Below are 24,725 nucleotides of genomic sequence, written 5' to 3'. Positions count from 1 at the left end.
TTATGCTGCACAAATGCAAACAAACAGTGAAGTACATTCACAGCCTCAGAGTCCCAGTCACTGAAAGGGCCAAATGCTACAGAAGCAGTGATAACCATCAGTCTTCAGCCTTTGTGCTCCTACGGCAGAAGAAATGGAAGCTCTGCATGTAAACCCATGCATCAAGAGTTACAGGATAACACAGCCAAGTATTAAACACTCTCACAAGTCAACGGCTTCTGCCCAGGGGAGCAGATATAACTCTGTCCAGTCCACAGTAAATGGTGTGGCGAAAATAATCCAGAAATGCTGCATTGCAGATCCAATGTACAACTCAACTTCTAAATTGAGAAACCACATCCCATGCCAGTGTGGGCTGACCAGATTATATACTCCTACCTTTGGAGCAGACCGGGGAAACAAAGCAAGACTGGGTCAACAAAGTAAAACAAGGTCCTGTTAACTCATGCTTACTTACCCCGCGGTGAAGGGTGGTCCTGCCCCTCTTGTCTGCAGCATCTGCAGTGGCTCCCTTCTCTAGCAATAGGTGCGCACAATCTACATGCCCATTCATGACCGCCAGCATCAGAGGAGTCCTTTAGAGAGAGAATAAGGAGGCGAGTATTAATGGTTGGCGATGAAGCTTTTAAAACACTATCCCTGAAGACCAAGTAAGTAACAGGCACCTTTACGCAAAGGTCAAGTTCAAATTCAATCTGTGGCAGCTATGGCAACTACACCATTGACCAGGGAGCAGATAAATGTTTCTTATACTCTAATTTTTGGGATGACCTAGAAGGATCGGTTCCTTCCTTTACTCCAATAAAGCCTATATTCAATCAATATGTTTTAAAATTATTTGCGACAACATACATGGCATATATGTGCTGGTACAAGTTTCTTACCCTTCTGATAAAGTGCTTGTTAAATGATGTGTGGAATAGGTCAGCACTGCTGGTTTCTGTGAAGCACAAGGGTGCTCTTTTGTTAAAGAGCAATAGAGCGCTTCCTCCAGTCAACTTTCAGAGGTTTGGTGACTCAGAGTGATAGCACAAGTAACTCTTGCTGATACAAAATAAATAGTTTATTTCTATTGGATGGCCTAGTGGTTGTATGTGATTTAACAGAAAACCAACTTATTCTGAGAAACCATTTCACCCCAATATATGATCAACATTTTCAAGACGAATGGCATGCACCATTTTTAAGACAATGCATAAAATATATTTTTTAAGGAAATTGCATTTACGTGCCTTTTCCAAGATGTAAATGCCATTAATTTTTAAAAGGGGCTCTGACAGTTTTCATAAAAGGTTTGCATACATCCTTTTTCAATGTTGGTCTTCCTTTCAAAGGCTTTGTACTGTACTGCAGTGCCTGTTACTTGATGGCGTTTCACTGTGTTTTTTAGTTTTTTTTTTTTATAACTGATGGTCTGTGGGGGTGATTCCACTGAATCCTTTGCCTTTTTTTCACCACTCCTCAGTCCTTCTCCTTCCCTCCTCATCCTGACCCCCTATAAATATTTCTTGGGCATTCACCCCACCCATTTCTTTCATCCATTTGTTAAATTTAGGTTTCTGCTCGCTCATGCTCTTCAATTTTTAAACCTTTTTTGTGAGGGGGCTCCTTCCTCCTCTAAATCTTATTCTTTGTACCGCTCTTTAGTAGCTGTAGCTCTTTTTTACACGTTGATATTAAAAGTGCTCCCTAATTGGGATTCGTTATGACGTTTACAATTTGGTGTTAGTAAAAACAAGGGTTTTTTCATTTTTAGGATTTCTAAAGCATACTACCACTCTGAGGTCTCTTAGTGCTAAATTGCCAACTAATGTGAGAACCACAAAAGGAGAACGTTATGGAAACAGCCTTGTCTTAATTGCTTTCCTAAAGGAAAGATTATCGGGAATATGTTGCAGCTCATGGTAAAAGCATTCCAAATGACTGGGGCTTAGACCGAAAAGGCTTGGGCCACCACATGTATTCTGGGGAAACAAAGAATTCAAGAACATTTCTATTAAATTGTGTGAGAAAGTGCCATCTTTCTTGCCTTGGTATGCCCCCTCTTTTTTTCTGAACTGCTAAAGTGCTTTGACTGAGTGTGCCCTGGGTTCCTGCCAATCAGGTACCCAGGGTCTGTGTTCCTTCCCTAAAACTGTGCTGAAACTAAAAACCCAATTGGCATCTCTGGCCACCTGTTAGCCCCTAGTAAATGGTACCCTAGGTACCCAGGGCATGGTGATCAGAGAAGACCCCTGAGGGCTGCAGCACTTATTGTGCCACCCTCAGGGGACCAGTACCCTGGCACCCACACACTGCCTTTGCAGGCTGAGTGCCTAAGTACAGAACTAAACTAAGAGTCGACATGGAACACATTCCTGTGGGCCATTCCCATGGAACCCACTGCCCTGGCATACTTCAGTCACCCCTCTAGCTGGGTGCCCTATGCCAGAGGTGTGGGCACCGGTGCATGAGCCCTGTGCCCCTACAGTACCCAGGGCCATTCCTGGGCACTGTAAGTGCTGCCATTAGGAGTATATGGTGCTGGGAGGTTGTCATTACGAAATCCACAGCACCATCATGGCTACTCTGAAGACTGACAGGTTTGGTACCAAACTTCTCAGCACATTAAACCCGCACTGATCCCAGTGTGGGATTTAATGTAAAATGCACCAGAAGGCATCTTAGAGATGCCCTCTGAAATCCTAACCTACAATCCACGTCTGGGCTGAGTGGCTGCAGAGGCTGCCACACAGCAGACATATGGCTGGACCCCTGGGTGGAGAGCCCCTGCTCTCCTGGGCCTGCAACAATGCACGTCCTGGGCGAGGTGCTAGGTCTCCTCCCCCAGGATGGGCAGGGGGGAAGCTTCAAAGGCATGCCGCCTCTGTGAGCTTCTCCAGACCATTTGCTGTACCCAGCAACTGGCCCCCACCAGTTCTAACACCCACTCTGGCGGAAGACTGGTGGGAAAAACTACGTCAGGAAGGGGGGGGGGGGGTGTCAGCCTGTGCCAACCTCACCCCTCAGGTGGGGGAGACGAGGTGAAGCACGATCCCGGGTTCCGGCCATCTTGTAGATGGGGAGCCCGGCCCAATCCCAGCTAGGCTCCTGCCCCCCTCCCACAGGAGAGGAGCAGGCTAGGGGGTGTACTCACCCCAGGACAGGGCCCCATTGGTCCCTGCCCTTGCCCTACCTGTAACGCCCCTAAATTCAGTATTTAGGGGCTCCCTGAACCTTCCTTCCTCAGATCCCGATATGAAAAGAAGAAAGAAGATAAAGAAGAAAGAAGATCAAGAAGAAGAAGACCCGCCGTGCAGCTGCTAACAACAGGACGACACCAACTGACTTGGCCCCAGCCCTACCGGCCTGGAACCTGCTCCTGCCTAATCCCGGCGACTCCTGCGGACAGCAACCTTGGGACACCCGGAGGACCTGCCTGCCTTGACCCTCTTAAAGACTGGGACATCCATCAGCAGAGGCTCTGCTGCAACAACCCACCTGGTGCCAATCAGGAAGCTCCGGACCAGCCCACTCTTCACCCGCCGGGCCCAACGAACCAAGACCACGAGGTCGTCCCCTCGGCGACTGGGACCCGAAGTCCAGTGCCCAAAGACCCTCCTCGACGAACCAGCCGACGCCTGCAGACTGAGAACCAGGGGCCACCCCAACCGCGACCAGTTGAGGGTAAGCTTTTCCGACACCCAAAGACACCCCTGCACCCGGCGCCCTACAGCCCCATGTGCCTCCCTTTGGGGTACCTACCTGTGCTTCATGATCCCAACTTACCTCTCGAAGTGCTGGTCGCCCTGGAGAGTCTCCGTCCCCGAGCCTGCAGCCTTTGTTCCTTGTTGACCTTTCCAATTGGATAACATTGAGCACCCGATGGCTCAAGAGCACCCTGCACCCTGGGATTTCTCACCGAAATCTGGATTATAAACCCTCTGCGGTTCCTGCGATAGCTCTAGCTCTCCCACCCAGCTTTCGCATTCAAAGACTTGATAGGCTAGAACGAGCGGGCGGAGGTATAGCCATAATTCATAAAGAACATATACCAGTTACCATACTTGACCAGTTCTGTTCAAAATTATTTGAATGTCTTATTTTTAAAATTGAACTACACCCCCAACAGAGTTGGAAAGGAGCACTGGTTTATAGGCCCCCTGGACCAATAAACAACTTTAATGGTCGTCTTTTGGAATGTATCGCCCCCCATATTGCTGCTACCCGAAATTTCCTACTTCTAGGAGATTTTAATATTCATAGTGAGGACTTAAACAAATTGGACGCCAAAAACTGGGCTTCCCAGGGGCTTCTCAAGCTCAACAGCGATCCCACTCATCTAGCAGGACACACCCTTGACTTAATTCTTTCCAACTCTCAATTCATTGGATATAGAGATACTTTACCGCTCACTTGGTCGGATCACTCTGTAGTTAATTTCCATCTGACAAGCCCCCCCATCTCACCTTCTCCCATACCCCTCACAGATAGGTGGTACAGACCCTGGCATAAAATCAAAGCTCATCACCGTGCCTCTTCTTTTTCGACATGGGACATTGACACCCGCAATTTCAATGTCGAACAACAACTAAGCCATTTTAACAACACTATCTCCAGTGTACTGGATGAAGCAGCACCTTTAAAACCGGCCACTCACCCCCCCAAAAGCTCTACTGCTACTACAGAATGGTTCTCCCCGGCCCTACGTATTGAAAAGAGTGAAAGTAAAACACTGGAGCGCACCTGGCGACTCACACACTTAGAACAAGACAGAACTAAATACAAAGGCGCCTTAGCAGCTTACCACAACAACATTAAAACAGCGCGCAAAATGCACATTACTCATCAATTGGAGAAGGCTGGATCCAATTCCAGGGAGCTATTTAAAATAGTAAAAGCCTATTCTAGCCCATCAGCATGTGACACTGTGGAATCCCCATCACAGTCCATATGCAATGATGTCGCGGAGCATCTTATCCTCAAAATTGATACCATCTACCAGAAAATCATTGCTGCTAACACTTCTACCCTTCCCCCCACGGTCTGCCCTCCTGACACTTATACCACATCTGCCCACCTCCACACCTTTCCCCAGCTTCATATGAAGGAAGTTATATCCCTTATAGAAGCAATGAAATCTGGCTCACCCTTGGACACCATCCCGGCCAGGAAGTTATATCCCTTATAGAAGCATTGAAATCTGGCTCACCCTTGGACACCATCCCGGCCAGGATTTCTGCTAAATTTGCGGAACAACTAGCTCTCCCGATCTGCTCTATTCTGAATTGCTTCCTTAGGGAGGGCCGCCTTCCATCGGCTTGGAAAGATGCGCAAATCAAACCCATACGTAAAGACCCCAAGGTTCCAACCACCGAAATTACTAATTATCGACCCATATCTCTTCTACCCTACAGTTTAAACTCATTGAAAAACACATTAATAGACACTTGTCTAATTATTTGTAAACTCACCAACTACCGGATATTTCTCAATCTGGGTTTCGGGCTAAACATAGTACAGAGTCCGCCCTTATTGAGGTTACTGATAATATACGCATGGCTGCTGACAACGGTCAAGCAGCGCTTTTGGTGCTGCTTGACTGGTCAGCAGCATTTGACACCATTTCACATCACATCCTTCTGGAAAGGCTCCAAGACATAGCAAATCACCAACTTTCTTACAGACAGAACTCAAACAGTTACCATGGGATCTTTTACATCTGCCACTACTAAAGTAAGCAAGGGGGTCCCACAGGGATCCTGCCTAAGTCCTACCCTTTTCAATATATATGTCACCCCCCTGGCCAGACTCATGAGGTCCTTGGGGTTTACTCCAATCTCAAACGCAGATGACACCCAGCTCCTTCTAACAAATACACCCAACATTGATCTGTTGTTTTCCGAAGGCATGAAATCTATCGCTGCCTGGATGCGTAACAACTTTTTGCAACTCAACGGGGGAAAATCAGATATCATGTTGTTTGGAGGAGCTACCACTCTCTGGTCACCTACTTGGTGGCCAGAAGAGCTGGGAACCGCACAACTCCCAAAGAAGTGGTTAAGAACCTAGGTGTCAGAATTGATCACAAACTCACACATAACACACATGCCAACACCACCGCAGGTTCCTGCTACTATGTTTTTGGCCTCCTGCGTAGGATTTTTCCACTTTTACCCTCCTCTACAAAAAAACACTCATGCAGGCCCTAATATTGAGTAGGCTTGACTATTGTAATGCCCTCCTGTTTTCGGCCAACGAAAGTGTCATTAATAAACTCCAGGTAGTGCAGAATACTGCTGCCCGACTCACCAACAATGCCCCATCTAGAACACCCTCTGGACCCCTACTCAATTAACTTCACTGGCTCCCCATAAAGAAAAGGGTAAAGTTCAAAATAGGCTGTATTATTCACAAAGCCCGTAATGGCAAGGGCCCCATGTATCTCACCAACAAGCTCTCCTCCTATATCCCGTCACGAACTCTCAGGTCTAGCACCCAACATTTGCTCACCATTCCCAGAATCAAAAAGGCTCGCAGTGGTGGCAAGGCATTTTCTTATCTTGCCCCTCGATTCTGGAATAGCCTGCCTCCTCAGTTACGCTCAGGACACAATCTGATTCAATTTAGAAAGATGTTAAAAACCCACCTCTTCTAAATTTCTTCCCTCCTGTTCTTATGTTCCTCCGTCCCCAGCGCCGAGATACCCTCATGGGTGATTCAGCGCTATACAACTCAATAAATATCAAATATCACCCAGCCACCCGAGTGCCACTGGCTGTGCCACCTTTGTCATATCCTACTTCCCCCCTTGCCCTGAGCAAGTGACCAGGAGCCCAGCTCCCACAGCCACGTGGCCTGCTAGCCAGCAGCCACCAACCGAAGGCCCCCTTTCCCTCATTGGATATCATTGGGCCCACCTACCTCTGCACCCGGCCGGCCCTGCGCTGCTGGGGCGGAATCGACTGTACTTACCTGACCCTGGGGGACCCCTGAGTCTATACCCGGAACCTTAACTTCACCAGCCAACTGCTCACCTGGAAACCGGTAACTCACTTACCTGCCATTGGATAACATTGACGCATTCTGACTCGAAGATTTTCTAAGTGTGAAGTTTTGAAAACTGCAAATAATCATAGAAAATCAGCCGAAGTCCGAATTACGAAGTACTCACCTGCAAGCAGGCGAGAAGCCAGTACTGTACCTTGCAGCCCAGTACTGAACTGCAAAAGTAATCCTTACTGGTTTTGCTAGTAATCTGTATTTTCTCCATAGGAACCCACTGTATGCTTTTCTATGAAAATTTCTTTTAAGTGCCTACTTTTGAAAACGTGAAATATTCTTTAAAAATCATACGAAATACTGAAACGCAATTACCTACCTGTTTTAAGTTCAGTTCAGTACTGGATTACAAAAGTAACGCGATCATACTTCACCTGCAACCTGAATTTTCTCCCATTGAATAACATTGCCAGATTGTCATTGAAAAGTGTGAACTTTTAAAACAGCTTTATATTCATGAAAATTCACCACAGTAACAAACGTTTTAGACCCCAGGACTGAATCTAGGATCTAGTCCTGGAACTACTAAAGTAATCTGTACTGTAATCAACTGTACTTTTATGGTAACAATCCATTGAGCTTAATGCTAAAGTGTGTCTAGACTTGATTGTACCTATTGTGTTCACCAGCTTTATTGCTTCCTTGCAAAGTAATTAAATGAGAGTTCTCATATCTAGCAAAGTATATTTTTAAGCCTGTCTGTTCTAAAAATAAAACAACCATATATTTGGATATAAAAACCATTGGCCTGGAGTGCAGTCTTTGAGTGTGTGAAATCCTTTGCTGACTGAGCGTGTACAAAAAATGCTTTGCACTGCCCTCTGCTCGACCAAGCTACCACGTTTATTTATTTATTCAAAGTTTTATATAGCGCGAACAAGATCCTTACAGATATCAGAGCGCTTCACAAAGACAGGGTAGGGGCAGTAGGAATGAACAGAGGTAATGGGAGCAGTGTAGTAGTCACTAACATGATAGGATAATAATAACATACATAAAACATATCAATATACAATCAGGTAAACAAGTAATATAAGACGGCACAAGTCATTGATCCCGCTACAGAGGTGTTCAGGTACACCTTGGGTGTGTGGAAGGCTTATACCAATGTTTTAGTATAGAGAGAGCACTGAGTGGGGGCATCGGGAGAGTGAATCAGTGAACCAACAAGTATCATATATTGGTCGGTAGTAAGAAAGTAGCGTAGTAGTGTCCCCATCAAGTAGAAGTATAGTGCCAAAGGACAAGGTGAGCATTGATACAAAGCAATGCAGGGTCTCTGATCCAGCACCTATAAGGTTCAGGAGATCTTGGCCAGAAGGATGGTTTTCACCTCTTTCTTGAAGAGTGCAGTGGAGGAGATACGCCTGGTTTCAGGAGGGAGCGCATTCCAGATCCTGGGTGCCATTCCTGAGAAGGAGCGCTTGTATGTTTTCTCTTTCCGGAATCTACGAGGTTTCAGGAGTAGATTTTTTGAACTTCTATTGGATCTCGAACCTCCTGATATAGACAACTTTTGAGCGAGGTAGTTGGGTGCATTGTGGTGCACGGCCGCGTGTGTCATAACTGCAATTTTTAGCTGTATTCTGGCTTCAAAAGGCAGCCATTTTAGGGACTTTAAGTCTGGGGATATATGCGAATGTTTTCTTGAGCCAGTAATGAGTCTCGCGGCAGCGTTCAGGGAGGCTCTTAAGGGTGCTGTTGTGGATAGCGGGAGTCCGCTGAGGGCCACAATTCCGTAGTCTATTCGAGGGATGACTAACGCTTGTACAGCAGTTTGGAAGTCTTCAGCAGGGAGGAAGGGTTTAATTTTCCTCAGTGTGCTGATTTGGAAATTAGCTGCTTTTGTGGCTTTGCTGACGTGCTGCTGCATTTTGAGCTTGGCGTCGAGTGTGATGCCTAGGGATTTCGCTGAGTCCACGATGGTGGGTTGGACATTGAGTGCTGTTAGGTTATTGAGCCATGTTTGGGTGGTGGAAATTTCCGCCGGGGTGAGATGAGTAGGAACTCAGTTTTCAGAGCATTTAGTTTGAGGTGATTATCGGCTAGCCAAGATTGAGTGTTAATAAGCGTGGAATTCAGATGTTTGATATCTTCCGGGGATTGAAGCTTTAGGTAAAGTTGTGTGTCGTCGGCGTACATATGGAATTGGACATTGGCAGCTTGGAGCAAGGTGGCGAGCGGTTCCATGGCGAGGTTGAACAATGTGGGGGAGAGGGAGGATCCTTGTGGAACACCTAGATCTGCAGGCACAGGTGAAGATAGCACATTGTCGATCTTGAACTTCTGAGACCGGTTGTGAAGGAAGGACGAAAACCATTTGAGAACAGTTCCCGATAGACCCATTCTAGTGCTTAGCAGCTCCAACAAGTTCTCATGTTTGACCGTGTCAAATGCTGACGAGAGGTCAAGAAGGATGAGGAGGCAGGACTCATTGCGATCAAGAATTTGGAGGGCTACCCGGAAGCGCCGGAGCTGGATTTCTCGGCAGGAGAAAGCAGCGTCTCGTTCTCAGCGCGTCAGGAAGGCGGGGCTGCGCCAGCGGGGTCTGCTCTGCTCTGGGCTTCGGCAAGTCTGGCTGCTCCGATCTCGTCACCACCGCGTGTGTTTGCTTAAGGCAATACCGGTAATATTTATACCTGTAAGGTGCCGAGATTGACGTAAGGATGGACATAGATACGTCAATAAGGATGTCATACGACTTGGTCGTTAGCACATTCTTTTGCTGAAGTTCTCGATGAAATCAAAACAATGGCCGCAGGGTTTTTCCCAGGTTGTCATAGGTTTGATTTGTTTTGAGAACTCCGTATGCCTTATCAGGGGCTGGAGGAATATCGCTTGTCTAATTAGATGGCAAGCGTTATGACCTAATCAGATAACACGTTCCTGTGCCGTAGTGTGGCTTAATCAGATAACGGTTTCTGCATCATGGGATGGCTGCTAGTTAACTTGTTAACCAGAACAGGGTCAGGAATAGGGGGATCGATACAGAACCTATAGGAATACATCACACATCAATTATGTGTGTCATAGCTGTTTCCGTGCTATGTTTCGCTCGGAAGCCTGATTGATGAGAGTTGAGGAGGTCAAATTGGTCAATGTGTTTTGTTAGATGGAGTTGGACACATTTCTCCAGCAGTTTGGCCAGGGTGGGGATATTGGTGATGGGCCGGTAATTGTTTAGGTCAGACGGATCAGCTGTAGGTTTCTTGAGTATAGGCGTGACTTGCCCCACCTTGAGGGAGTCTGGAATGAGGCCTTGTTGCAGGGAGCAGTTGATGATTTTGGTCCAGAGAGGGAGGAGCAAGGGGATGAAGTCTTTTACAGCATTAGCAGGTAGAGGGTCTGTGAGGTGATTAGAGGGCTTCAAGGTGCAGAGCAGTTTGTGTATTGTTTCTTCCGAGTAGGTATCGAAGTACAGCCAAGATGCCTTGTTTTTAGGTTGAGTGTTAGCCATTCTGGTGTGGTTGGGGAATCGACTTACATCCATGATGAGGTCATTTCTTATGTTGTCAGTCTTTAGCTTAAAGAAGGCAGAGAAGGCTTCACAGTGTGGGGTGTCGCTTGTTGTGCTGTTTGATTGTAAGGGTTGTGTCTTTGTTTGGGTCTTGATTAGTTCGAACAGTTTTCTTGGCCTGTTTTTTGCTTGGTCCAACTGGCGGCTGAATAAGTCCAACTTTGTGCGCTTTATTTTCCTGAAGTAGGCATTTCTCTTGTTCTTAAGCCTTTTGAGGTGCAGTGCTGAAGGGTCCGATCTCCAGGTGCGCTCTGCCATTCGCATAGTACGCCTGTCGTCATTGAGTCTATCGTCATACCAGGGGTTAGAATTTTTTTTTTTTTTTAACTTTTATTGACATAAAGGCATATTAACCAATCAGGATGATACTTTCAGTCTGGTACATTCATAATCGTATAATACAATTCTGGAATCATAATCGGTAGCACCTATGCTGTAGTGTAATCTCGTTCTCCCTTTCTAATCTCTGTATATGCTCTTCCGTATATCCTTACATATGTTACCAGTAGTTAACAATTTTTTATTTATCGGCCCCGTGGTACCCAACATGGGAAACTTTCGTGTAACTTCCAAGAGAAAGTCTCCCCCCCCCTCCCCAACCTTGTGTCATCACTTTGAATTATGTTGCACACTTCCCTTCTCATCAGCAGGTTTCCTTGTCCCAGTGTCTTCACCCATGCAAGTTATTCCAACACGTTGCTGAATTTAACACGGAGAAGCATACCTCCCTAGCCCTATCCATCACTCCTCCTCCCCCTCGGAATCCAGTTCGTCTCCCTCTGGTAAGGGTTCACAGATCTCACCCCTATAAACATTCCATGCTGTCCATATCTTGTTCCATTTGCGGGGGGCAGCTCGAAGGACATACACAGTTCTTTCCGTTACCATCAGGATATCCATGTTTTTAGCCCATCTGTTTGCAGTGGGCACGTCCGGAGCCCCCCATTTTTGTGCAATATCACGTTTAGCTGCTGTCATGGCTAGCGTGGCCCAGATTATTCCGTACCTGTCTAGGTCATTGGGGTCCCATACGTTTAAAAGGCACTTACGTGGTTCTGGTATAGTGGAAACCTTAAGTGTCTGGGATATGGTGCGCATTATTTGCCTCCAGAATTCCTGTATTCGTGGGCAGTCCCATAGTGTATGGAGCAGTGTCCCCTCCTCCCCGCAACCTCTCAGCAAAAGGGATTGGGCGCTCTATGTATTTTGTGAAGTAGTGTCCTGGTGTAGTAGATGCAATGTAAAATTTTTAGTTGCACCAGTCTAAATTTGGCCGAGATGCCTACCTCTCTTGGGGAGGCCAAGGCTTCATTCCACTCCGACTCATCCATCATACCGATTTCCCCCTCCCATCGTTCCTTAAGTTTTATCGTGGGGTCCTCTAAGTTGTTGATTAGTTTTTTGTAAGTGAGGGACGTGGCGCTCTGCTGCATACAGTCTGTCAATAGTCTGTCCTCAAGTGGCGAGGAATCCGGCAGATCAGTGCCCGGTGGGATTGCCTGGAGCAGCGCGTGCCTAATTTGTACATATCTAAATGTTTCAGTGGGTCTGAGGTCATACTGCTGCTGGAGTTGCGGGAATGGTATTACTGTGTCTTTGTCCCAAAGGTCCCCCACCGTGGAGATACCTATCAAGTCCCACTGCGCGAACCCCTTGTATGCTCTAAGGTTTCCCAGTGACTTTGTGTCCCATAATGGTGTCATTTTGGTAATTCTTCCTTTCCAGCCCAGTCGTGCCTGTGCTATATGCCAGAGGGTTGCTGTGTGTCGTGTCGGGCCATGTAGATTTTTAAGCTGCGGTTTATTATACAGTACCGATAGCATGGAGTCTGTCCCTAATTGTGCCCAATCTGCTCTGTACGCTGGGTCGTTTCTCGGGGTGTGGATCCATTGGTTAATTATTTTAAGTTGAGCTGCCCAGTAATATAGCTGAATGTTGGGAAGTGCAATCCCCCCCTCATACCAACTTTTCACCAATTTGTCATAGGCTATTCGCGCTGGACCATTGTTCCAGAGGAGGTTGGAGACCAACGCCGCAATCTGTTTGAAGTATCGCGGAGGGACAGGATGTGGGGTGTTTTCTAATATGTACAGAAATCTGGGGAGTGCCATCATCTTAAATAAGGCTGCCCGCCCCAGGAGGGTGAGGGGCAAGGTCGCCCAGTGCTTAACGTCAGCGCGTAGGCGATCCAGAGGTGGTTTTAGGTTGTTAGCGAAGAAATCTGCTTCAGAATGTGCAATGATAATGCCTAGATATTTGAAGGAGGCCACCGGCGCCGCCAGGGGGCAATTTTCCTGTAGTCTCGGTGCCGGACCCTTTAACGTGTAGATCACCGATTTTGACCAGTTCATGGTATAGCCTGACGTCGCCCCATGTGTATTACAAATTTCCAGCAGGGCTGGGATGCCGTTTTCGGGGTCAATCATGTAAATGAGCATATCGTCAGCATATAGGGAGACCTTGTCTTCCCACCCCTCCTCCCATGTAATGCCTTTAAATAAGGGCGTGTGTCTGATCAGGATTGCTAAAGGCTCGAGCACCAGCGCGAAGAGTAAGGGCGACAAAGGGCACCCCTGTCTGGTACCTCTGCCCAACGGGAACACCGGTGAGATGTGTCCATTAGACACTACCTGTGCCACTGGTTTAGTGTAGAGTAGCCGTATCCAGGTTATATATTTCGACCCAAAGCCCATAAGTGTAAGCACCTCAAAGAGGTATTCCCATTCTACTAGGTCAAAAGCCATTTTGGCATCAAGGGAGAGGATCACCGCCTTTTCTGTGAGGAGGTGCGACCGTGCCAGTACCCCATGAACCCTCCGGAGGTTCAGTGCCGTACTTCTATGGGGCATAAAGCCCGATTGGTCGGGGTGGATCAGGGTGCTCAGGTGCGGCATGGTGCGGCATCAGACGGTTGGCCAGAAGTTTAGCCAGCACCTTGGCTTCCACATTTAGTAATGATATCGGGCGATATGAGGTGCATTCGTCTGGGGGTTTACCCGGCTTAGGTATAGCCACAATCGTGGCCGTGCGTTGATCCAGTGGCAGTTCTGTCCGCTCCCTACTTTCCAAATACATGCCCAGTAGGGGTCCACTAAGTTCTGAGGCCATTGATTTATACCATTCCACAGGTAGCCCATTAGGCCCTAGTGCTTTGCCCGATTGTAGCGATTGTATCGCCAATTGGATTTCTTCTTCCGAAGGGTCCGCCTCTAAGTCTTGCGCAGTCTCTGGTGGTATGCTGGGGATGACAATGTCTGCTAGCGAGATTGTTGCCATTTGTGCAGTGACGACATGATCTGGGGTATATACGGTTTGAAAATGATGTGCTAAAGTGCGCACTATGTCCTCCGGGTGTGTTAGTATTTGGCCGTCAGTATTACTGAGTCTCTGAATTCCTCTCGCGCCTCCCTCCCTCCTATCCAACCATGCCAGCATTTTCCCTGCCTTGTCGCCTACATCATAAATTCTATGTTTAGTGTTTGCGATGTAGCCCTGTACTGTCGCCCTGAGGTGGGTCTGGTACTGTTGTTGCCGTAGCTGTAGTGTGTGTGTCGTAGTCGGGGAAGGGTCTGTCATATGCGCCGCGTTTGCATCGTGGAGTGCCAATTCTAGTTCTGTGAGATCTTTCCGGGAATCACGCTTGTGTCCCGTGATGGCTGCTATTGCAGTCCCCCGTAGGACGGTCTTGTAAGCCTCCCACAGAATCGATGGTGAGGCCACCGACCCATCGTTTTCCGCAAAGTAGTGTGTCGTCGCCAGTTTTAGTTTCTTTCGTATTTTAGGGACTTTCAGATAATTTGGGTAAATGGGGTAGATCCTAGCGCATTTCTGTTCTCTAGTAGTAAGGGTGAGAACGATTGGCGAGTGGTCAGATATGCCTCTGGATAGGATGTCGATCGTGTCAACCGTGCTTAGTCCCTCCCCCAGGAACAGAAAGTAATCTATGCGAGATAAGCTGTTGTGGACGGCGGAGTAAAAAGTGTATTGGGTCGCTGCGGGGTGCAGATGCCGCCATATATCCACAATGCCTAACGCGTCAAAAAGTCAGGGAGTGGTGTAGTCCCTCTTGAGCGGACCCTGGTGGGAAAGGCGTCCAACGCCGAGTCCATGATTGCGTTTAGGTCACTCCCAATGATTGTGTCACCCTCTGGGAGGTCTAGGAGGAATTTACCCAGTGCAGGTAACGCTATAGAGTGCAGTGCCGGGGGGATGTATACCGATACCACATTAAGCGGCTTACCCTCCCACTGGCCATGTATCGCTGCGAAGCGTCCCTGGTCGTCTGTTGCATGTTGTGTAAGTATAAAGGGCGACGACTTTTTTAGTAGTATCCCTGTCCCCCTGGACCCAGAAGTGAAATCTGCATGCGTTGCCATTTTATATCCGCGCCTATCGAGCGCTTTGCATGTCGTCCCCGCAAGGTGTGTTTCTTGGAGCAGAACCACATCCGGGCTCTGACGTTTAATAGCCTGCAGTACCAGGCCCCTTTTTATTTTGTCTCCCAGGCCTCTGACGTTCCAAGTTAGCATGCGCAAAGGGGGCACCCCTACCGTTACCGTGGCACTCTCAGTGGGTGCAGCCTGAAGTGGGTTGGCCATGAGGTCGTTGTAAAAGTGTCGGGAGCAACGTGTTGGTGCCTTTCGCGATGAGGGCTAGGAATATGCCACTATCTAGGGTGGTAGCATTACGTGTGAAGTGAGTGATGACCAGAAACAAAAACGTGAACAATAAAACTGTAACCCCATCCCCCCTCCCTGCTCCCCTGCTCCACGGACAAAATCCCGCCCGTTTCCCCAACTTCGCAGAGTGCTTTAGTCCTTCCCCAACTATCTTACTTGCTTGTGGGGTTGGTGAGGCCCCTTCAGGCACTAACTGCACCAAGTCCAAGGTCCATTGCGGCACCCCCAGGTCTCCTCATATGTAGTCAACCTTCAGATCAGTGCTGTTCGCCCAGAGTCAGCGGATCTTGTGTCGAGTCGGACTCCGTTGCCGCCGTGTCATCTTGATGAGATGGATGGTTGGTCTGGCTGTCCATTTGCGTGCCGTTGCGGTGATTAGTCCGATCTTTGCGTGGACGGTGACGGTGCCCCACTTGCCTCCAACCCTCCAGCCAGTCGTGGGCAGCCTCTGGTGTATCGAAGAACCACGTCTTTCCATCAGCTACTACCCGTAGCTTGGTGGGAAATAGCATGGAGTATGGCAACTCCCTGTCTCGTAGTGTTTTTTTTACCTCCGTGAATGATTTGCGGCGTCTGGCTACCTCCGCCGTGTAGTCCGGGAAGAAGGATAAGGTTGCGTTTTGAATCTTAACAGGTGGGGAGACCCTCGCTGCTTGTAGGACTGCATCCCTGTCTCTAAAATTGAAGAGTCTTGCCAGCACAGGCCTCGGTGTTGCTCCCTGCTTAGGGGGTCCGCCTGGCACCCTGTGTGCTCTTTCCACTGAAAAGAAGTGGGATAGTCCTTTGGGTTGTAGTTTGTTCTTGATGAGGTCTTCGACGTAGAGGTCCATGGCCTCCTTCCCTTCCGTTTCCGGAAGTCCAAGGATACGTACGTTATTCCTTCGAGAACGCCCTTCTTGGTCGTCCAACTTCTCCTGCAGGAGTTTGGTGACTTTTTCCATGCGTTCCATGGCTATCTGTAGTTCGGACGTGTCTTCCACCAGAGATTTCGTGACCACCTCCACCTGGGATACTCTTTCAGCCATTTTTTGGAAGTCCGCACGTAGTAGCGTGACTTCAGAGGAAATGGAGCCCACTGTTGTTTTGACTTCAGTAAGGGTGTTCATAATGTCCTCCAGCGTTATTTTTGCGGTCCCCTCTGTTGCCGGGGTAGCACCCGTGGAGTTGCGTCCATTGTTTTGTGATTGTCCGTGTTGGCTGTATGCAAATTTGTCCAGTTTGGCCTGTGTGGACCCACTCCTGGTGCCTTTGCCCGCCATGGCGTCGCGACTTGTGGAGATCGGGGCCGTCCCTCGTTGTGCCGTGGACTGTTGAGGATGATTACTCCTTTTTCCGTCACGTAGGTCAGGGGACTGTAGGTGGGTGTACACTCCGATATTATGCTCGCCTGGGCAGAAGTCCCTCTAACCCCCTCACTGCCGCCACACCGACTCTAGTGCAGGACGCCTCCGGCTAGTACCTGTGTGTCCTTGCGCTGTCGCCGTCTGGAAGGCTGCTGTAGTGATCGTAACGACTGCGGTGCCTCAATCCTCTACTTCCAGCGGGTAAAGCACTATGTCGCTGTCAGGCACTGGTTGCGTCGTGGGCAGGATGGACTCACGTTAGGTCTCTCGGTTAGGGTTCAGTCGGTCGCCACGCTGCCAGGCGGAGTACCATACCAGTTGCATTTAAGTCTCTCAACGTGCCCCTATGGCGTTGTGGTTAAAGATGTGGTCGAGGTCTTGGCAGGGTGTCTCTTATTTTGGCTGTTGTGGTCGTGTTACTGTGAGCGGGTCAGGACAGCCACTATTGTACCACGTTGTCGGGTGCTGCCGGTTATCCCCGCGTTTATATGCGTATTGATGCCGTTCTATGCTGTCCCCCGGGGGCCCTCGCCTTCTCCGCAGTCGGCCTCTCACTCGTGCACTCAGATGCACTATCTCGGGGGGGGGGCAAGCCAGGTGAGTTTTCCCTGTCGGATCTGTCAGACGTGAGCCCCGGATGACTTGGGTTGATCGTGTACTCCCATGGGGGGGGGCTCACCGTCTCTCCGTAATCCGTGGCCGCTCCGCCTCTCCTCCGTCTCCGTGTCCGCTTCTTTCCAGCTTGCCGCCGCACACAGACACCGGCAGGTGTAGCAGGGGCTATTGTCGTCGGCCGCTGCTCAGAGGGCGCCTCCGCTGCAAGTTTTGGGCGGTTGAGTGCTTCCGGTGGGGCGCCGGGCAGTGCCTCCCTCTCCAGGCCGGCCCGGTCTCACTTCCGCCGGGGCTTGCGGGGCACTCGAGGCCGCTGCTTCCTTCCCAATTACAGGCCCCAACGCGCCAGTGTGTGGTTCGGCGGGTTCCGGTCCCTGGTTTCAGCCAGAATTCTACCTGGTGGTGCCGCTCCGACCCCGGACCCGATCGCCGCCGCTTCGGGTGGGTGATGTCACGGATAAGAGTGTCGGATTAATGATTAGGCCAAAGTGCCTTCAGGAGCTCTCGTTCTAAGCTGTCGCCATGTTGGCCGCTAGCCACGCCTCCCGGGGGTTAGAAATTTTGGTGGAGACTCTCTTCAGTTGCAATGGGGCGACTTCATTGACTATTGTATTCATAGATTCAAGGTAGTGGTCAGTCAGTGATTGAACATCCGAGGCACCTGAAGGGGGAAGGAGGAGATTGCCGATGTGGGGAGGCAGGGTAGAGGGGTTAAGATTCTTCATGTCCCTTTTCCATGTTTTGGATTTGATTCTTTTTCCATGAACAAGATATACAAAAAAACTGTTTTTAAACTTGAGAGGCAAGGATACTTCACAGGTCTCTGCAAAAGGACACCTAGCTACCTACTAATCGATAAAGTAGACAACAGCAGAAATTGGAAATGACACCACCACTATTGTGGTAACTTGCTCATACTTAGTGTGGACCATTTTACCAACATCTTAATCCCTTAAGCAAAGCCATCCCTCTAAAATTGCTAGAGAGTAAACCTGGTCAAATGAATTGCTTAGAAAACAACATAGGAAAACCTAATAAGCAGTAAGATTACAAGGCAAGACATGCCTTCTGAGCCCTGAGAAATGTGTCATACCTTGGCTTATTTTTTTATCAATATTCACATTTATGCACACAGGTTAATAGTGCCATTAAAATATATGAACTGATTTGATTATGAGACCACTGGAATTAAATGGCAAATTAATTATGGATGTTTCTCTACACCATTATACCACACAAACAATTAATGAAGTCTTTCTGGACTGACATGCAGCACTGTCTCTAGTTTGAATGTTCGATTACCTTGTCAAATAGAAAACCCATCTTATTTGAAGCGCTTCTAACAGATATTTTTCTGTCCTAAAAGTAGCAAAAAAACACCTCTCCTTTCAACCCAAGCTTTTAGATCGCAATTCCCAGCCAGGTGAGCTTCCTGCTCCAATTATGTAATGTAAGCCTTCCAGTGATTTATAAAGTGCAACTTTGTCTGCAGAGTGGATGCTATGGTGGAGGCTTGGGCTATGACCTGAGGAGCTGTGGTTATTAAACGATCAGCCAGCTATTCTTGTATCACAAGAAAGAGAGACCGTGCACTAAATTCACTTTTTGGGACAGGCCCATCCTCAAATTGTACAAGAAACAAAGATTACAGCCAAAATATAATCATCGTCAGTAAGCATGGCATCTGATTCATGGTACCAAAACGCAGACTCTGTGTTAGTGGTGGCTTGCTTTTCATACTGGACATGAAGTAACACTGTCCTTACCTTGTGATATTTTATCAAATTTTATTTTACATAAACTGTGTGTAGTACATACAGTGGCAGGTAAACATAGCAAACATTTCAACTTCTTCAATCTTGACCTACAAAAAGATACAAAACTTACTGGCCATGTGCATCCGTCACATCGGTGGTACCCATACGGTCTCCACTATCAATCAACAGATGCAGGGAGTCTGTGTTCCCGTATGCAGCTGTCAGGAAAAAACAGAAAGCTATTAGACAAAGGGGACACACAAAAGCCAGCTGGATATTACCAAAAGTATGAATACATGATAGAAAAAGAGCACAGGGAGGGAGCAGCTCCATTGCAGGCTAATGTCAGAGGACACTATTAGAGGTTACATGTATTTGTCGATGCAGCATCTCAGCTGTCTTCGCCAGTCTCTTTTTTTGCACTCACATCAACAGGCTAGTTACAGACACTGAGAGAAAGTGCCTCTTTTGCATGGTTAGCCCCCACTTTTTGCCTAGATTTGATGTGGTTTCAATAGTAGTGCACAGGGTCCCCTCTGCCAGTGCTTCTTCCCTGAGAACAAACCCCCAATTGGTACTTCTACTGCCTGTAAGTCCCTAGTAAATAGTGCCCTGGGTACCTAGGGCCTGGGAGCTGAAGAGGGTCCCTTGGGACACCCCCTCACTGGGACCATGCCTCTGACCTTGCAGCTTGCATGCTCCTGTGAGAGAAAAAACAACAAAAGTCGACAGCACACCCTGCCTGAGTGCCATGCCAGCTAACAGTGACTGAAGGCATAGGTAGGTCACCTCTCTAGCAGGCCTCACAGCCCTAAGGCAGGGTGCACTATACCACAGGTGAGGGCATATCTACATGAGCAGATATGCCCCTACAATACTGGGATCCATTTCCTAATATGGTGCCAGTGAAGCTATAGAGAGTACACAAGCTGGAAACTTGACAACTGTAGTTCCACAGCACCACAATGGCTTCACTAAACACAGGAGTGTTTGGTACCAAACTACTCCTTTCAATAAATCCCCCCACTTGCCAGTGTGGGGTTTATTGTGCCATGTACCCAGAGGGTACCTCAGAGGTGCCCCTTGAAAACCTGCCAACCCTGGTGTGGTCTCGGACCGGCTGTAGGCAGCCAGCCACCACCAGACATGTTTCTGGACCCCTAGGTAGAGAGCCCTGCTCTCTGGCACCAGAAACAATGCACAACCCGGGGAGAGGTGTCACGCCTCCTTCCCAGGGATGGGTCAGTGCCCGAAGAGTGGAGCTTTGAGGGCCTGCCGCCTTTGTAGTGCGACCCCTACCCTCAGATGCTAGCAGCAGATAGCAGCCCCTGGTTTATGCCGCACTTTGGGGTGGAAAACTTAAAAGAATAGGGGTGCCCAAATCTACCAACTCAACCCCTAAGGTGGGGGAGGTGAGGTGAAACACATCTTTCAGTACCCTTCATCTTGAAGATGGGAAGACTCCTCCAATCAGGGCTAGGTCAATGCCACCTCCCAAATGAGGGTGGCATTATAGAGAGTGTAGTCACCCCGTTAAAATGCCATTGGCCCTACTTACTACTCTCCTAAAACACCTCCTAAATTTAGTATTAAAGTGCCCCCCCCCAGACCTAGAAACTAGATCTGCTAAGGCCTAAGAAGAAAGAAGACTGAAGACACCGACGACCTTGGACCCAGCTCTACCGGCCTGTGTCCAGCTTCCGTGAACCTGCGACCAGTCTTGCAGCCAGCGACCTCTGAAAGCCTCCAACAACCCTGAAAAAGACTCCAATCTCCCATGGACTGCGGACATGTCCAAGAAGAAACAACCTCCAAAGAACCCGGTTCCAGGCGGATCTGAATTTCCTGTCCACTCAACACTAGACGTCCACAGCCCGAGTTTGAGTGGGTCAACTGTGCAGTGAAGTCTCCCCAACGATCCAGACCTCGTGTCCAGCATTGGCTGACCTCTCCTGATCTCCACAACGACAGCTGCAGTGTGAATCCAGAAGCTCCCTCTGACCATGACCGGCTCTGGTAAGAAGACTACGACGTCGAAATGTACCCACAGCCCCCCGGGTCTTGGTGAGACGAACCAACGGTGCCCCCTACGACTCCCTACATCTCTACTTACCTCTGCTGTCATTGGTCTTTCTCCTGCAACCTCCGGTGCCACGCTACAGCCTCTTTGCTGAAAAAAGAATCCCCCATTGTAAGAAAGTGTCCTCTTTTTGTATGGTTGCCCCCACTTTTTTCCAAAACTGCTGATGTACTTTGACTGACTGTGCCCTGGGTTCCTGCCAAACAGGTACCCAGGAACTATGTTCTTTTACTAAACTGCATTACAAAACCCAATTGGTACTCTTTGGCCATGTCAGTCTCTTGCAATGGGTACTACAGGTGCTACCCTTAGAGGATATGAATATGGATATATATATATATATATTACCTACTGGCGATAGCCAGTAGGTATATATAGTTAGGACCTAGCTACCATAGGAAATCCGCAACATTCTATTGGGAATAACTTTGGCGCCGGTTGAGGAATTTGGGTGTAATTTTCCAAAATTTTGGCCAGCTCCGCTGCGCTCCTTCCCTGAAAGTTTCGGGGGGATTCGTGAAGTGAGGGGCCTTAGAAAAAAGGGGGGTCCCAAAATGTGTTTTCCCCATGTTAATTTCCATAGGACGTTCTGACAAGGCTACAGCCCGTACCGCTGAACGGAATTACACCAAACGTGGCAAAATTGTAGGGACTGGTACGCAGAAGTGCCTTTGCGATATTTGGTGAAAATTGCTCCAGTGGTTTTTATGAAAATTAACTTCAAAAACACATATATATCTGGGCGGAGCCTAACCACACATCTCATCGTGAGATCTGATTGGCTTTCAGCACTTCATCCAAGAAGTGTTGGCAGCCATCTTGGGACCAATATACATGATAGCACCTCATTAAAAAGCATTGTAGTTAATAGAGGGTTTTAGGACTTTAGTTACATTATAAATCATTTGTTGATGGTACCATACTCATTTTAGGAATTGTGGTGTGTTCTAAGGTGATTTTACCATGTGAAAAAGCTTTCTGCTGGGATATCGTGAATCATGTTTGAAAGAAAACTATTATGTCATGCTTTTCCCACAGTGGTTTGGAAGGGGGTCTATAAGCTAAACTGAAAGCATATTTTCTGTAAATTCACATTATCTTTCTCAGTCATGTGAGCATGAAGTCTGACATTCTCAGTAAAACATGTACATCCAACAAGGACAGAGACTGTCAGTTTATTCCTTTGTGTTCTACTGCAGCCTCCTAGAGTGTTCTAAAGAACAACTGGAGCGCTAACAGTCCTACTTATTACAAAGGTATGGCACACCTGAAGCCATCTTGATTAGAATAAAGTGGTAACTCTTAAAACATTTAATTTAAAAAGGAACAAAATGAGGGGGTATATTTTGCCATAGAAAGTATGATAAGTGCTGCAGAAAGAAAAATTTGGGCACATTTTGAGTGACTTCCCAAATTCTCTTCTATTTCATTAAAAAATTCTGACATGCTGTCTCCCAAGATGGCCACCAGAGACAAAAGAGCCCAAATGTAGCCCAAATATCACCCAGATGTAGCCCAAGTATAACTCAATGACATAATGTCCCAGAGTGTTCTAAAGAACATCTAGAGCGCTAACAGTCTTACTTATGACAAAAGTATGGCACACCAGAAGCCATCTTGATTGGAATGAAGTGGTAAGTCTGAAAACATTTAATTTAAAAAGGAACAAAATGAGGGGGTTCATTTTGCCATAGAAAGTATGATTCGCAGCAGACTTCCCTGGTGAGCAGTAGCTTTACTACAGTGATCTACTGAGCAACTAGAGTGCTAACATTCAGAATTCATGGCAAATGTGTGACACATCTGAGTGCCTTCTTGATGGAACCAAAGTAAACAAGCATTGAAAATGCAATAGATCTCGCCCTCGTTTAAGTTAAAGCCATTCTGTTTGTAATGAGGTGGCTTTTAGCTTCGCTTTTATTAGTGTTTTTAAAACTTTCATGTAAATAACATGCATATGTATGCATATATGTATATGTAGGTAGAGAGGTAGAGAGAAGAGAGTGAGTAGTAGAGAGCAGTAGAGAGAGTAGCAGAGAGTGAGTAGTAGAGAGTAGTAGAGTGAATAGTAGAGTGAGTAGTAGAGAGCAGTAGAAAGTGAGTAGTAGAGAGTAGTAAAGAGTGAGTAGTAGAGAGTAGTAGAGAGTGAGTAGCAGAGAGAGAATAGTAGAGAGTGAGTAGTAGAGTGAGTAGTAGAGAGTAGTAGAGAGTGAGTAGTAGAGAGTGAGTAGTAGAGAGTAGTAGAGAGAGTAGTAGAGAGTGAGTAGGAGTGAGAAGTAGAGAGTGAGTAGTAGAGAGTAGTAGATAGTGAGTAGTAAAGAGTGAGTAGTAGAGAGAGAGTAGTAGAGAGAGAGTAGTAGAGAGTGAGTAGTAGAGAGTAGCAGATAGTGAGTAGTAGGGAGTGAGTAGTAGAGAATGAGTAGTAGAGAGTGAGTATTAGAGAGTAGTGGAGTAGTAGAGAGTAAGTAGTAGAGAGTAGTGGAGAATATTCCAAAGTTTGGCACAGCACCACTTGCACAATAAGTCCAATCAAATCATATCACTTAGAGTCCTTATTGAAGCGCTGAATCTTGGTGTATATTCAAATGCTTTTATTTTCCTTAAGTTTATGTACCACAGCCAGCTGACGCGTTTCGTTCTGTACAACAGAACTTCTTCAGGGCGTTCTTATTTCCTTCAAGTTATGTCGGTATCCTGTTGTCATATAACTAGATATTTCTTCCAAATGTTAGACGAGATGTAAGTACATTCTTATTCAAAGTGACTAGGTATCAATTTTACCCACACAATTCGGGCAGACTTGAGTAATTTATAGCATCCTCAAAGTCAGTCTTTCAAAAATTCCAAAGTATAGGACATGATAATCCAAATCCAAATGTTTCTCAAGAAAAGTCATTTTCAATCGTTCGGATTTCGGCGTTTGGGCAGATATGACCCAGGGACCCCCAGTATGCAAGGGGAATTAGTCCCCCCTCTGCAAACGCACCAGTGGCCTGCGTTGCAGAGAGGTGTAAAAAGACCTCTGTGCAATGCAGCCCCCTGACGCATACTGGAGGTTCCAGATGGGCTAGTTGGCCCCCAGGGACCCCCAGTATGCAAGGGGAATTAGTTCCCCCTCTGCAAACGCGCCAGGGGGCTGCGTTGCAGAGAGGTGTAACAAGGGCCATAGCCTCCTTACACCTCTGCAATGCAGCCCCCTGGCGCATACTGGAGGTTCAAGGTGGGCTAGTTGGCCCCCAGGGGCCCCCAGTATGCAAGGGGAATTAGTTCCCCCTCTTCAAACATGCACAGGGGCTGCGTTGCAGAGAGGTGTAAAAAGGGGCGTGGCTTCATTACACCTCTCTGCAATGCAGTCCCCTGGCGCATACTGGAGATTCCTGGTGGGCTTTCAGGTCTTATATAGTTAGGAATTAACATTTAAAAAACCTTACAAATTCACTGAAAAAACCATAGGTTTCAGGCCTTATATAGTTAGGAATTAGCATTTAAAAAACCTTTGAAATTCACTGAAAAAACCATAGGTTTCAGGCCTTATATAGTTAGGAATTAGCATTTAAAAAACCTTTAAAATTCACTCAAAAAACTATAAGTTTTAGGGGTGTTATAGTTAGCTGGACATTTCACTCATACAAAACCATTGAAATTGCTCCTATATAGTTAGTCGTACTAACTATATTTCGCGCACCCGCAATCCAC

General features: G+C 47.5%; 1 protein-coding gene across 3 annotated transcripts in view; it reads right to left on the bottom strand.

The window, feature by feature from the left end:
- Positions 1-24,725, bottom strand: part of ANKRD52 (ankyrin repeat domain 52) — a 387,356-nt gene that overhangs the window by 119,635 nt on the left and 242,996 nt on the right. For all 3 annotated transcript variants that reach the window (XM_078686163.1, XM_078686164.1, XM_078686168.1), the window contains exons 19-20: positions 19,080-19,167; positions 458-575 (exon numbers count right to left, since the gene is read on the bottom strand). In XM_078686163.1, coding sequence (XP_078542289.1) covers positions 458-575; positions 19,080-19,167 — 206 coding nt within the window. The remainder of the gene's footprint in view (positions 1-457; positions 576-19,079; positions 19,168-24,725) is intronic.

The sequence above is a fragment of the Lissotriton helveticus genome, chromosome 1_1 (genome assembly GCF_964261635.1).
Source record: "Lissotriton helveticus chromosome 1_1, aLisHel1.1, whole genome shotgun sequence".
Lineage (NCBI taxonomy): Eukaryota > Metazoa > Chordata > Amphibia > Caudata > Salamandridae > Lissotriton > Lissotriton helveticus.
This window is presented reverse-complemented; position numbering and strand designations above follow the sequence as displayed.